This window comes from Poecilia formosa, unplaced genomic scaffold, assembly GCF_000485575.1.
Source record: "Poecilia formosa unplaced genomic scaffold, Poecilia_formosa-5.1.2 Scaffold19, whole genome shotgun sequence".
NCBI lineage: Eukaryota > Metazoa > Chordata > Actinopteri > Cyprinodontiformes > Poeciliidae > Poecilia > Poecilia formosa.
The window spans coordinates 968,624-983,883 of record NW_006799958.1 but is presented as its reverse complement, the minus strand read 5'-3'; the positions used below and the strand labels follow the sequence as shown (position 1 = coordinate 983,883).

General features: G+C 39.0%; 1 protein-coding gene across 1 annotated transcript in view; it reads right to left on the bottom strand.

Moving 5' to 3' along the window:
- The window catches only part of LOC107835725 (citrate lyase subunit beta-like protein, mitochondrial), a 35,345-nt gene extending 20,298 nt beyond the window's left edge, over window positions 1-15,047 (bottom strand). The window contains exon 1 of the mRNA XM_016669075.1: window positions 14,981-15,047. Coding sequence (XP_016524561.1) covers window positions 14,981-15,024 — 44 coding nt within the window. The 5' untranslated portion in view covers window positions 15,025-15,047. The remainder of the gene's footprint in view (window positions 1-14,980) is intronic.
- Between the last annotated feature and the right edge of the window lie 213 nt (window positions 15,048-15,260).

Here is a 15,260-nt window from a genome sequence, read left to right as displayed (position 1 = left end):
TGTGTGTGTGTGTGTGTGTGTGTGTGTATGTGTGTGTGTGTGCATGCACATGTGTATGTAGGATGATAATTACCAATTGTTTGGAAATGGCATAACTTTCAAAAAATTGTTTGGCTGTAAAAATGTTTTACAAAGCCTATAACTAATTATTGCAGTATTATTAAAAGTATCCATCCATTAAAACTTTTTTTGTTTACTCTCAGAGAAATTCAGTCCCCTAATGATGCAGATTTATCTTGGGAGTTTTCACCAAGACATCCTGAATAATGTGGAGAAGGGGGACTCCAGAAACTAATGGCGATAACGATTATGTTGCTTCTGTGCAATTTTGCACTACAATATAGAAGATCAAGGGAAAATGTGGAGTTTTGATCTTTTCTTTTAAAATACCCTCGTACCTGTCTCCCTGGCTCTTTATTCTCTTTTCTAAGGCCAATTCTGTCTTACACAGAGTCCCCACTTTGACTGTGACTTTATCCTGTATTTTCCAATTATCACCTTTTAAAGGCCAGCTGGGTGCATACCAAACCATTGGGGGGCAATTCCATTTGCATTGCTCAAAGTCATGGCCAAGTACTTTCATGCTTAAGTTCATATCAGAAAATCTTAAAGGATGTCATAGTTGCAGCTGAAAGTCAAACTAGCTCAACAGCTTCAACCAAAAAAACTGATAGGATACTGCTCTTTCTCTTGAAATGTGATCCAAGAGGTTTGAAGAAAAAACTTGTCAATGCTGAGCTACGCTGGAGAATGGCTTGAAAGTAAAAATGTCTACACAAATCAGCATGACAGCATTCAAGCATTCTAATTTTTTCACTTGGATCACTACAATTGTTATTGGATTTATGTTTACAACTTCAGCTACGTATTTTTTTACTTCTCAATATTTTTTTTTAAACACTAACTGCCTATCATTATTTCTGCCCTTTCTGTATTCAGTGGGTCAACCTTTTACAGTCAAAACAGCTCTAACCAATCAGGGGATGGACAAAGAATCTGATATTGCCCTGGTTTCAGAAACACTGGAACAAGAGGGAAAGATTCTTACAATCCCGTGGGTTGTGAAGTCAACTCTCTTGCTCTCTGCAGATGAGAACAGATTATACCGCTCATAAATATATCTATTAATGGTGAAGACCCCACCCACACCCGTCATTAACACGTGTCCTGAGTGATCAGAAAATGCCGGTTAAATTCAATTTGGACAGGAACTCTAGGCCAGAAAAGTATTTAAAAAAAAAAAACATAAACAATGATGTCCATGGATGTCCAGTGTATGAAGAGAAGATTTAATTGTGTTTTCTTGAAACTACTTCCAAGTTATTTCAGCAGGTCTCCTCACATTCAGTTTGAGTGGGAGGCTATTGCTGTAGGGCAGCATTGCTGCCAAGTAGGGTTGAGATCATCTGCTTAATATTAAGGTTGGTGTTGAGAAATGCCAACATCAGGATACAGCCTTTCAGCACTTTCTTTACATGTTAGTGATCATGTTGTTATTGCTGTGTTGCTTTTATAAGCTCATCAGTTTTGCACAGTACTGAACAATAACTTTCCTGTCTGCGTTCAGTCCAGGCTCTGCTTAATACAAAACATATTCGCTAGTGCAAATCCGTGTTTGACTTCCTCTCTTCCCTCCCCCTCAGACTGAATATAGTAGCATTTAGCTGTGAATTAATTTTCATGTTTGCTTATACCCTGCTGAGGTGTGATGCCAGTGGTGCATAATCAAAAACTGCAACACTGCATACAAGTAGATAGGCCTTGCCGGCATTTATCCTGTGCAGAATTTGTCAAGCAGGGAAAAACTGAAACGACAGAATGAGAGTCAATAACCAGGACACACCGCAGAAGTCAGCAGAAGGGAAAATGGACATTTACCTCAATCTGTTTCCTAATAGAGGGCCGTAGAGCAGAGAATATCTTCTGCAGTGTGGCGTGCAGCTGCGAGTGTGTCCTTGCGACAATGCACACGTCTCTGGCCATAGGACAAGACAAGCACCCAAAAGCCACAACCCAAACACCAGCCGCCCTTAACACAGTGTGTCTAATGCTCCCATTTATTGTTTGGGGAGCAGTGGCGCATGGCCTTAGGTTTTCGGGCGGGGAGCGAGGGTAGCACCTAGCCTGACAGCTGTGCCCTAAACGGAGGACAAAAGCCCGAGGAAGTACCGCATCAGCGAAGATGGGACTGAAAGGCACGGCAATTTGCTTGTGGTCACTCTGCCATCTGATTTTGTCCGTTATCGGCTGTTCCCCTCTAATGTGTTTTAGTCGCAAACGCTTTTTCCTCACCTTGTAAGGCATCATTATGTGAGTTCTGGCATAAAGGATCGGCATCAGCACTGCATTTAGAAGATCAAAGTGTAAACTACTAATTCATAACAGAGTATTTCGAGCAAATGCGGTGAACACAGGCCACCTCCAGCGAACAAATCCTTTTATTGTAGTTTATTTGTAATCTTTTCATAGGAGGGAGTCGTTTTTTTTTTCTTTGTCAGTCGCTGTACATCAAAGATGAACTAAACCCACCATGCTGGTTGTGTTTGTATGTCTGTGTTCAAGTGTTTAACACCACAGAGCAGAGCATGTTTTTAATCTATTGATAAAATAAGTGTCCTCATATCAGGTTAACACCTAAACAAATAAATCAATTTGGACATAGTGTTTTTTTGTTTGTTTGTTTTTTGTTTTGATTTTTTTTTTTTTTTTAGGGGGAAACACTTTTTGAATTTGATGAACACCCAACAGACCATGAAGCAGTACAGCCTTGTTTCTTCTAAGAACAAAGACTCTCCTTGCCGTTTGTTCATAAATGCCAATTTTGTTCATTTTTTTTCCCTCCTCCAACAACTTATTTTCGTTTGAAGCACTGACAAGAACACAACACTAACCACACATTTCTGTGTGCGGTCAAGCTGAAGATAAAACTGTAAAGCCACTTAGCACCCATAATCAGTTGGTATAAAAGCTAATCTAACATTATATTTGCAGAGGGTACAACAGTCTGCAGGAAGGGCTAAGAAAAGCAAAAAGAGATAATAAGCATTCATTTGTTGCCACATCAGCCACCAGGCGATAATTATGCTGGGGTGAGAATTTTGAATCCTAAATGGTTTCTTTGATCTGAACAGGTGTTCGCAGATGGATATGTAAGATTATTGCTTTAATTATTACCAGAGATCAAAGCCTGTGTAAAGCCTGTGTCTGATTCTTAAATATCTAGCTTCCCGCACAATCTTTGGGAAATAATACTAAGCAGATATTGGAAAATACATCTGTCAGACCTCCTGTTAGGTGATGTGTAAGACCATTTTATTGTGATTACTTTTGATATACTGAAGTATTATGTGAATGGAAGCCCAGCAAGGTAGTTGAAACATCAATGCGGGGGCGGAAAGGGGGCTGTGGTCACATTTCTTACCACACATTTCAGTAGCTATCCCAGAAATAAAATGGAGAGCCAAATGTTTAGCATCTCATCCAAACAGGAAGGTAGTGTGTGCGTGTGTGTGTGTGTGCGTGTGCGTGTGTGTGTGTGTGTGTGTGTGTTGTGGTTGGATGGTGATTTGAGGCAGAGGAAAAGCCATCAACTGTCAGAACGTTTATAGGTGAAATGGTTTAAAAATCGCCAACACATTAGGGTAAAATTTTAACATCCCTTAAAACCTTTTGCTTTTTTCCTGTAATTATCTGGCTTCACTTGCCTCAAAAATCACAAGATTAAAAGTCAGTTTAATTATCCCATACTGGAAAAAAAATTACTTTACATATCTGCATTTAGAAAAGTCATCGTGTAGCCTGTAGATTTGACGTTTATGGAACAAAAATCCAACAGCCTCCCATTACTGATTATTGTTACGCCTCTGCTGAAGCAAGATGAATTACAATCCAGCCAGACAATTCTGTGTAACAGACACATGAACTGGAAAGTTATGAGACATCTAACGGCAGCATGCTTGTCTGTAAAATTCAACCTGAACTCCGTATTCGTCACACTGCCTGCGCCGATGGAAGTTACTGCCACTTGACATTGCAAGTGTTCACTTCTTTCCTTCATAGACAGTTGGGTAGATTTTAATTGCGTAATTTGCAATCAGGACACTGCAACGCCTTGCAAACGTACTCGCATCCATGAACTTTCTTACATTTTGTGACATTAAAACCACAATTTTATAGGGACTTTATTAGGATTGAGGCAGGAGGATGGATGACCACACAGCAGTTCTTGTTATGTGGAATGCAAAAGGATCCATGATATTTAAAATGTTTCTCAAAAGAAGAGGTGAAGTGAAAAAAAAAAGTGGCATTCATCTCTGCTGAGTCAGAGTTTTGTAGAACCCTCTTTCACTTTCAATACAGCGATAAGTGTTTTGTGGTATGACTCTATGGTTCATTTATGAACAACTACAGACAGGTTTGCTCATTTAATAGTTCAAGCTCAGTCAGAGTGGATGACTGGATAACACTATTCCAGTGTCATCCATCCATCTACTCTTGCTCTCACCATCTGACTTGTCCCTCAATCCCCCACAGTATGATGCTGCCACCACCATGTCTCCTGGTGGTGAAATGCACAGGACAAACATGTTGCATGTAGAACAAAATCTTCATCAAATTTCACCACAGAACCTTCTCCCACAACTTAGCTGTGTCCTGTACAGGGCTAGTGCCAATCCATCCACCAGTTTTGTTCATTTATTTATTTGTTTATTAAACAGTGCTCTGTGAGAGATTCAGAGCTTTGGATATTGTTCTATACCTAACCATGCATTAAATTTCTCCAAAACTTTATCTATGACCTGTCTGCTGTGTTCCTTAGTCGTCATGTTTGTTTATTAATGTCATCTTTCAAACTTTAGAGGCTTTCATAAATGAGCTGCATTTTTCAAGAGATAATATTAAATACACTATTTCTTTTTTATTTTATTTTGAAGATAATGGTTCAGCTGTACTTGCCACATATCAGGATAAATTTTCAGATTTTAGGTGATGTACTTTGCTTCCACTTAATCAAATGCTACTTTGTGGCGGCTTACCACATATACTGCAACTAAAATAGACTAAAAAAAAAAAACAAAAAACTGTGACACCACATGGAAATGATGATAAACATTTGCTGAAATACATTAGCTTTAGACTTACATGTGATGTTTTATCACCATTCGAGTTCAGTATAGCTTATTAAAACAACCCATAACCATTCAAACAGAGACAAATGAACAATGCTTCTTGATCCTAATATGAACTGACTGCAGAGGTCATGACCACAAGCTGTTGTTAATTCTGCCAACTGTAGATGGTCATTTCAAAAAGAATGAACAGCCATTAAAAGTTAAAGGACTACAGTCAAACTCTAAACAACTACTGCACAAGTCATTTTTAAAAGAATTTAAAAACAGAAGATTTTGTAGTTTTTCTCAAGAAAAGAAAATCAACACGTCAACCTCTCTCTCTCTTTTTTTTCCCCCATTTCAAAAGCATTTCTGACTTGACCAAATAACAAACGTGAGGTATGTCCCTTTGTGTTTTGTTGGGTTTTATACTCCAAAACTCTAAAACAAAAAAATTATCATCTAAACCATAATGAAAGAGTCTGAAATGTTAAAAATCTGCATCTCTGAGACAGCGAGTGTCCTCAGAGAGCATTAGCACGGGCATTATCTCGTTGAGCCAGACTGTTCGGTAGTAAACACCCTGGCAATTGGCCTTGTAGTAAACTCTCGGCGGAACTGCCACAGCAGAGCTTGGAGTGTTGTAACCGTCCTGGCACGGAGATGTGGGTCACGCTAGGCTGTCCTCTCCCTCACCCCGGCACCGCAGCCCCAAACCCTGATGAGATTAGCCGGCCAGCCAGAGGCTCAGTGGTGGTAAAACACAAACACCAGTGATTACGTGGACATTAAAGTCCGATCCCCTCACACTTTAGCTCGGATCCCCTTGTGCGGGGTCACAAACAGGTTACTGTCACGACTATGCTACCATTAGCGTCATATTTTATGCAGAACTGCCTTCCCTCCCCCTGCCTCCCCCCAATTACAGACATCAAAAAATATAGCAAGTTTCTCCAAACAAAAAAATACTTTAAACTTTCCAGCAACCTAAAAAAAAAAAAAAAATACATATCTACTCAACCTATCTGGTAGTCACTTGATATAAAAAAAAAACAAGAAGCTGCTTATTTGTCCTCCTATTAGTCTTGCATGCTTGGCTAAAAAAAAAAAAAAATTAATGACCATGATGACTGGCGAGTTAAAAATCAGTGTCAGAAATGGGATTAGGCAGGTTGGAATGCCAGGCTAATCACTCATCAGCGACGGCCAGGAGAAACGACCTCCTTAAGGAGGAGGGGCGGCTTTTATAAAGCTTTGATTACTGCGCCGTCTTAAAACCGCATCCGATGAGTAAAGACAAGCGCTGGTCCACCCCCACGTTTACTGGGCCAGTTGCCCCCTGGATTCCTGTAAATACGTGATGTCATAGAGCTTAATGATGCCCAGACTAACACAGTTGAGGAAAAAAATAAATAAATATTGCAGAGCTGAAGTAAAAAAAAAGAAAAAAAAAAAGAAAAAGAAATCCCTAAAAATTACAGTATTTAAAGCAGAATTCAGTCTAATAAAAGGTTGCGTCTCCACAATGAATTTTATGTCTCTGTGGGACGGCTAATCATGGTGACGAGAATCATCACTTTCCTCTGAGCACGGACTGCTCCGTCAGGAACGAAACACAAACAGCAAAGGTTATAGATGGAGAGTGCCCAAAAAAGAGAGACGCTCTCCCAAGCGCAGACTGGAATGGACAGTTGTTTCCAGTTGCTGCATTTAAAAGGGCCCATCATAAAGACTGGCGAGAGGAAACAGGATAAGCGCTCGAGCCAAAGCAGTAAAAAAGAAAAACTCTCTGGGAAACTTGAAAGCCACACAAATGAAGTCTGTGTCTGCCATCTGGAAACAATAAACAAACAAAACCCAGCAGCCAAACAAACACCACAAAATGGCAGGGGGGGGAGAGAGAAACAAAGAGAGATTTAAAAAAGAGCGAGAAATGGTTTCAGACATTTGGACTGTGAGTATGTTGAATGAATGACAGCGAGAGGGGAGGGTGTCGGCGTTAAAAATGTGTGCGGCATGCATCATTAGCAGACACTGATGGGAGGACAGACACAGACACAGGCCTTTGTATAAAACAGCCTTTGATGCTAGGGAGATGGCCCTGCTGTTTGAATGTGTGTGGTACCACTGAAACCTGGTTCTAATGAAGTGCAGCGCTAACAGGAGGCTGCCTGTCTGCAACCAGCGCCGAGATGAGAAGTTACAAACAAGTCCCAAATTCAGCAAAATACCAAAACAAAGTAGTCGGCTATCTGCTCTTTGTTCAGACGAATCAGAGAAACACATCATGTCTGACATGTTCTAACAAGAGGTTTTATTTTGTTTTGTTTTTGTTTTTTTTACAGGAAAACCGCTACAGTGTACCTCAAATTTCACAGAACTTATTCATGTTATGTTTAGTATAAACACTGAAAGAAAAATGGACCTTATCGGCACCCTTTTGCTTCCTACTGCCAGTAAGCTGGCTGAAAGAAGGCTGCTACACTTTACCTTCACTTACAAGAAAGACAGATTCAACGATCTGGATACAAAAGCCGACAGTCATTGGATGGAAACTTTGGGTGTTTTCATACCTCAGATGTTCAGTCCACTTAGCAGCAACTGTATTGACACCACCTCAGTTGCAAACAAAAAACCCTACAGAAGTTTGTTTATGGTGCAAACACAATCCACCCTTAATCCGACAACCTCAAGGTAAACAACACAAGCTTGAGTGAACGACTTTCCCGTAAAACAATACGGACAATCCTGAACATTCCCTTCATGGCTGTTACCAAACAAGAGAGTGTGTTCAGTCAGTGTTGACTTCAGGACCTCTGAAACACTGACTGCTACAAGACATCCTTACTGCCTGCAGCAATCAACATCTACAATAACTCCAAAGAAAATAGGATGAGTGAAGACAACATTTCATTAATAAAATATATTCGATTTGAGCTGAATTAAACTTTACGGGTTGCAGTAAACAAACTAACACCATGGCAACATGTTATATGTAAGGCATAAAACATTATGCAACTTTCATGATGTCTTATTTGGTATATCGTCTCAGATAATTTCGCCTGAATCTCACTATGGGGCTCCATGTCAGCTCACAACACAGAATGTGCTTCCTGTAGTTGCATTTCGAATATAAAAATAATCTCAGTTTTGTTTTCTGTGGTCTCAATCACAGAGCTGTGGCATCAATTACATCATAACTTGATGTCTATTTGTGGCCTTTCGCCCTGTTCTCACCGCCAACTGTTAATCTTCCTGAACCGAGCCCTAAAGGGCTTTATAGGCTGTAAACAACAACAAATAAAGTTTTGCTTAGTTTTTTTAAATCTGAATTTCTGCCTTGCAACAATATGTAAATTAGGTATTTAAATTGAATTTTTGAAATTCTTACTTTTAGGTGCGTCTGTGTGAACCTGGCAAACAAATATAAAACATATGATGTAGCAGCCTTCTCCAAGCAGGCCAAAAGTTATTTAACATGCTAGAAACCCTAAACCACAATGGTGCTAATTTTACAAGTTGTCTAACATCTGTCTCGCCCAGTGCTGTCCCAAATGTCAACTTGTACCTTCAATGTCGGTCTGAAGAGGTTAATGATGGAGAGGAAATCGTAAAGAATGTAAAAGAGCAAAAACTGTTCTGGGAGATTCACAAGCAATGGTTTATCCACCATCAAGACTGTCCTACCTCTATATGTTGATGAAACTTGCTAAATGCTTCCTTAATCACAAACTATTGACACATCTGAAAAAAAGTGTAGCACAGTACAACATAGTAAGCCTAGTTCATCACTTTAATGAAATTAACCCATACACACAAGACACAGCAGATTTACGGATCTTGTAGAATTAAAGGAATGATTCTGTCCAGGTCCACTGGGACAAATTAAACGACTAAAAAACTGAGAAGGTCCATACCATGAATTGTAATAGAATGAAATGACATTATTTAATCACTTAGCAGTCACCTAGTTTAAATGTATATACAGGCCATCAAGTCAGATGCATTAGCAAATGCCCATTAAATGAATGTGAAATGTCCAATTGTGCATTAAAAAGTGAGGAGTAAAATCATGCAATTGTTAAACAACAAACATATTAAAATTTTTAAGCAATAAATATAACTAAAACACTAGTTTATCAACTTTCTTTCTCGTTTTACTGTATTTCTTTAGGATTACTATGGATATATAGTTTAATAACTCACTCAAATTCAAGTTCCAGTAATGAGGCCATTCATTACTTACTGGCATTACTTGGTACCTTGGTAACAACATATTTCTCACAGCAAGAAGAGAACTTGCTACACAACACTGCATACTGAGAATTACTTTCAGGTTCTCCAAACAACATTTCCGCGACCAATTATTGAATTCAAGATACTGATTAGATAAAGCATTTGGAAAAAATAACCTACCTACCCGTTTCTCTTCCCAAGGTCTAGTGACAACACTGACACCAAGAGGTTCACTTCAGGACTGCAGCCCTGGTTTTATACATTAGGAATAACCTCACATAACGCACATATTTAACATGTGTGTGTGAAAAGGGAACAACAACAAAAAAAAGAAACATACATTAAAACAAAAAAAAGCCACACATGAACATAAATCCCCTGCTGAGCTTAGTTAAATACGCGGCTATAAAAAGGGCCTCTCATTAGTGTTCTGTGTATCAGACCGGAAATTCTGGGTAAAGTATACCTCATTGTCCTAAAACTACTCACCATCCACATGGCCATAAGAACAATGCATGGCTGTCAGAAGACTGAAACACAACTCCGGCAAAGGAGAGGATGGAATAAGATTCAAATTATTAATCCAAGTTAAATCAGTCCCATCTGCTTTACTACATTTACTTTTAAACATGCTCTGCTTTATAAACTCTACCAATTCTGACCTAACTCTGATTTGTCAAGACATAAAAAAAGCCAGTCATTAGAACAACATGTAATAAAAACATAAAGCATTGCATAATCCTTACAAATGATAACCTAATCGCCACACTCGTATCGGCTCACATCTGCAAGCAGAAACATGGGTCTTCCACTTGTGTTGTCATTAAAAACAGAAACTGTTTCCCCAGCTCCTCATTTGATCCAACCCCCACGTTCAAATCCTTAACCACATAAACCACCCGTTAGCCAAGTCCACCCCATGTTTCGAGAACAAAATTCTTTTGTTGCGATTGTTCACACATTCCTCCCTCGTTGTGTTTATACAGATGCAGCTCCATGTGCTCTCCGGGGTCGTAAGAAGTCCTACACCGCGGCCCAAAGATGTGCTGTTGATCAAAGGCGTTAGAGTTCGAGGAGGAGCGCTCGTTTCCAGTTGTTTTTGTTCCCTCTTTCTTCTTCTGTGGGATACAGGTTACCGCATCCATCTGCTGGCCTCATGTATCCACCTTAGTCAGAGCAGAGGCAAGTGTAGGCCTCTCTTTCTTGCTGTCTCAACCGTGTTTACTCAGCTGGTTTCCACGGCAATCGCCAGGACTTTGTTTTTGCACAGCAACATGTGTTAACTTAATGCTCTGTAATGGATTTCAAAGGCAAGCTTACCAGGTAATAGGGCAATTTATCGATTCGTTTGCTTAAAATTAGTCTTAATTGTAAAAGAAAAATAAAACACACCTCTAAGAAGATTTAGGCTCAAGACAGAAAAAAAACAACAAGCAAACAAAAGCTAACGCATTTTTCTAAGCTGCGCAAACAATTAAAGAATAAGTAAACCAAATAATAGTCAAGAAGACATGAGGGTTAAAGTTGCCTGGCCAGTGTGCTCAGCCCTTCCCATATGTGCTGAATTTGGTTACAAAGTCCCAGTGGTTGTTTTCTTGCTTGATTGGATTATGGCCACACACCTTAAGCTCAGCTTCCACCACCAATCAATGAGGAAATGAGGTGTCAACACTCTGGTGTTTATTCAACACTCATTTATTTTTCTACCGGAAGCTAAGAAAAGCTCGGCCACAGAGGACTGCCAGATGGGCAAGAGGTAGTCTGGTGAAGCGTTTAGAAGAACAGGAGATTATTAACGGCGTTAGTGAGTCTTTATCGTATGGAATTAGTCAAATACACAGTTCATTTTCTTTATTGCGCATTTGCGAAGTGCAATAATGTTTTTATAATGACTTCTTAACTACATTAACACGGTGTAACATTACCGAGATATGCTAGCATTTATCTCCGGAGCGGAGACGTGCTTTAAAGCTTCAAGCTGAGCATCCATTTGACAAAGCTAAAAAAATGTTGATGAGAAGACAGCAGAAAGTCTGTAATGCTTCCAGTCAGCATGAGGTGCCATCAACATAAAATTCTGCACAGTAGCCGCCACTTAATACAACCGGGGCAATCGAAAATTCCCCTTCCAGTTATAGACCAATGCCGCTGCATTACTATTGTAGCATGAATGCCAAGCGTCTGCATGGCTTTATGCTCCCTCTCTTAATTGAAAACGTTATAGGGGTGCATTACACTTAGGCTTTTTATAGGTAGTGCTATAAAGCCCTAGCAGGCCCTGTGAGGGGAAACTGCCCATTAACTTATAAGGTCCAGGCCTTGGCTCTCTTAATTGACAACCTCTAGGCTACTTTCATCACTTGTCGACTTCATAGTGGCAGCCAATGCTTCCTCCAGGATGCTGTTGCATCTTTGACATGAGGGTGTTTGTGACAAAGAGCAGTCTGCCGCCAACGCCGCGACGAGAGCTCTAGGCTGTCCATAAAACAAGCACATGCATTCCTTCCAAGAAGGCTGCATTTAACCACGGGGTCACAGAAATACACGACCAAAATTTAGTACCAACACTTTCTGCTTAAGAGAGCCAGCTGTAGTGTATTTCTGCAAAAGAAGATATCCTGAAATGTTAGTCTAGCTTCATATACGCTTAGAAACTTTGAAGTGCAAAACTAAAAAGGAGATAGAGTAACGGTATGCGAAGTCTTCAAGTTAAACAGTGCAAGCACAGTGTTAAACACTTAAAGGCAGACCTACAAGACTGGTGCGAAAATCACTTCACACTTGAACTTAGCAAGACAGTCAGTTTTGTGCCTGTGGAAATTTATGCCTCCTCAATTACACCCACATGTCACAAAGTAGCTGACGGTCTCACAACTACCTCTGGAATATTAAAAACACTCACACAGAAATTAAGCCGTTGTAAGTTCACTCCTCCCACGAAACACTAAAACAGTAGAATTTCTATCAGTAAAACTCCTTAAGTGTAATTTTGAAGGATCATTCAAGATCGGTTCAGTTGAAATGAAATTAATTTTTTTCTAATAGTAAGAACTTTACAAAGATTCTAAAAGTGTATTCACACAAGTCCTGTTAAGTCAACTTTAGTCAAAATTTCAAAGGTTAATTTGGGAAGGTGTGACTACACAATTGAACTCTGATGTGGAACACAAAAGCAAACTTTGGACCACCTAAAAACCTACGTCTTGGTTTGGTTGAAGTGAACTGTAGTGCAGTTTGGGTGATATATGTGAATGCAAGCAGACTGGAAAATGAACTGGTTTTCACAAAGGGTTTGGTTGGTTTAACACAGTGCAGTGTGAAAGCAAGCCATGCTTTCACACTCTAAAAACGTCACAAATGTAATTTTGGTTAACAACTGTATCAAGTCTACTCCGTGTCAGATGTGAAAACCTGACACCAAAGAGAAGAACTTAAGTCCTAGAGACAGGATGACCACTACCTTTTCCATGTCTAAAATTCCTACTTTTACTTTTGAATGTATGTATGTATGTATGTATGTATGGATGTATGGATGTATGGATGGATGGATGGATGGATGGATGGATGGATGGATGGATGGATGGATGGATGGATGGATAAAGCACTTATACAATGGGATTCTGAATAAATTTAAATTAAAAAAATATATGTTTGTGTATTTGGGAGACACTTTCATCCAAACTGATTTACGAATCAGTTTGGATAAAAAACTGGTCTTAGCAGAAAGCCAGGCTCTGTCAGAGGTGACTGTGTAGAAACAGAGTTTAGCTATAGAGGGAGAGAGAACCTACACTCTACGGCGCAGGTACTCGGGTAAGAGGGATAATATGATGTAAATGAGCAAAAGTCCAGAATCAAACCTGGGCCAGTTGTGTCGAGGGCTGAAGCTTCCTTATGCTGCACCTGCTCTACCACTACCCACTATTATATTTGTCCAGACTGTATTTTGCTTTTCCATACTTATCCACAACTTGAAAATACTTCAAACCAGAGATGTCAAACTAAGTCCAGTCTTTTGGAGCTGGAAGCCTTGTTTAACTTTTAACTTTCATCCAATACAACTGACTCAAATAGTGAATTATATCTTCAGTGTGACATACGATGATATTTAATTCAGGTTTATTGAAACCGAGGCATCTAAACACTGGAGTACACTGGTTCTCAAGGACTGGAGTTTGAAAGTTGTGCTTCAGGCAAATTTTCTAATTTTATAAGAACACTTATTACAAAAGAAATAACACAATTTGCCATGTTGATCTTAATGTAGCTGGACTGCTACTTCAGTTAACGCAAAGAGATATACCTATTACACTCATAAGCGTAAAAATTTGCAGTCAATGATAATTGTCAAAAATCGAATTCTTAAATATAAGGTCACAAATGTAGAAAATTGTTTATCAAAATCAAACAACTTTTCTCATGTAGCATGAACACTTATGAGAAATCACAGAGCAAGAAGTTATGGCTGCTGCCACACAAAAACTGAGACTCCATGAATGGAAGGTTTGTGACTGCTATTGAAAAGAATGGCAGGTATACTGACTACTGATTTATTCAAATGCCTGTCTGGTTATTTGTTAAGGCTATGTTTATTATCCTCACTTTAATAAATAAAAAGAAACAAATTAGATGGATTTTTTTCCACAGAAATTCTGCACACTTAAACTTTCCCAATAATTGTTCACATATAAATATTCTCTCAGTAGCACACACAATCTGTCTACTTGCTTCAGAAGGAAGCTATAAGAATTATAAATGCATTAGATTATTATCGTCCAGCCAGTTAAATTGTTATTGCCTTGCACATTTAAAGATTTTAGGATTTAGCTGAACTTAGAAGTCCATTGACAATGTTCAAAGCTTGTAATAAGCTCTTTACTTGTTAAAAAAAACAACTAAAGGTCAGGATAAATACTAAAAACAACGTTTGGTTATCATATTTCATTTTCTTCTATGAGTTTGTCTAAAGACTTAGCAATAACTCCTGAGAAATGGCTTTTTTGAAAAATATACAGGAAAAACGCTACTATTTTGATTTTGACAATGCTGTGGATACTAAAAGAACTTAGCAACCAGATATTTTTCTGAAATGTTTAAAAATGACCAAAGTAAAATAAATACCTTTATTTTCTGAAATATATAGACTCGAAGTGCATTAGCATTTCGTATTACTCCAAGAAATAAATAGCTTAATAATTGTGCACGTACTGTATGTCCAAACATATTAAAGTCGGTCAATTTTAAATTATCACATGACATTAAGACTATATTGATAGTTGTTTATTTCACATCTTGAATCTGTTAAATATTGCCATGACCAAAGTTGAGTATTGGAACATATGTTTACATGACATACATGACCCTTTTCTCCAGTACGTTTCTCACAGATGTTGATTTTAGTTTGACAAAAAGCATGTCTAAGCATATTAGTTGTATCGTGTAGCCAAAAAAACCTTTATAAGCATTGTTAATTCAAGTTCAAACCCTACTGAACGCTTCTGTTGAGCAAACAAAGCAAGTGACCTTCAGCCGACCGCTGCGACGTAGCAACAGCCAGAAATGTTGTCTGGAAATGATTTCTACACGCAGCAAAAAACACTAAGAGTTATGTAAACATTCAGAAACAGACTTACTGTGCAGGAAGACGTCTCACAGCTCTGACAATGTGCGCCGCCATGTTTTTCTGTGACGCATGAGGCAACTATGCAGCGATTGGCCTCAAAAGGTTCTCCCACGTGCTGCTTTAGTCATGTGATTGGATAGAGTAGTACGAGGGGCGGGGCTTGGGCTCCTACAAGCACATGGTGAAGTAAACAGAGAATATGCACAGAACTTGCTGGCAGCAAGAGACTGCTTAGAGCAGTAAATCCGTATATTTAAAAGTTAGAGTGAAATTCATATCTTTTTTTTATT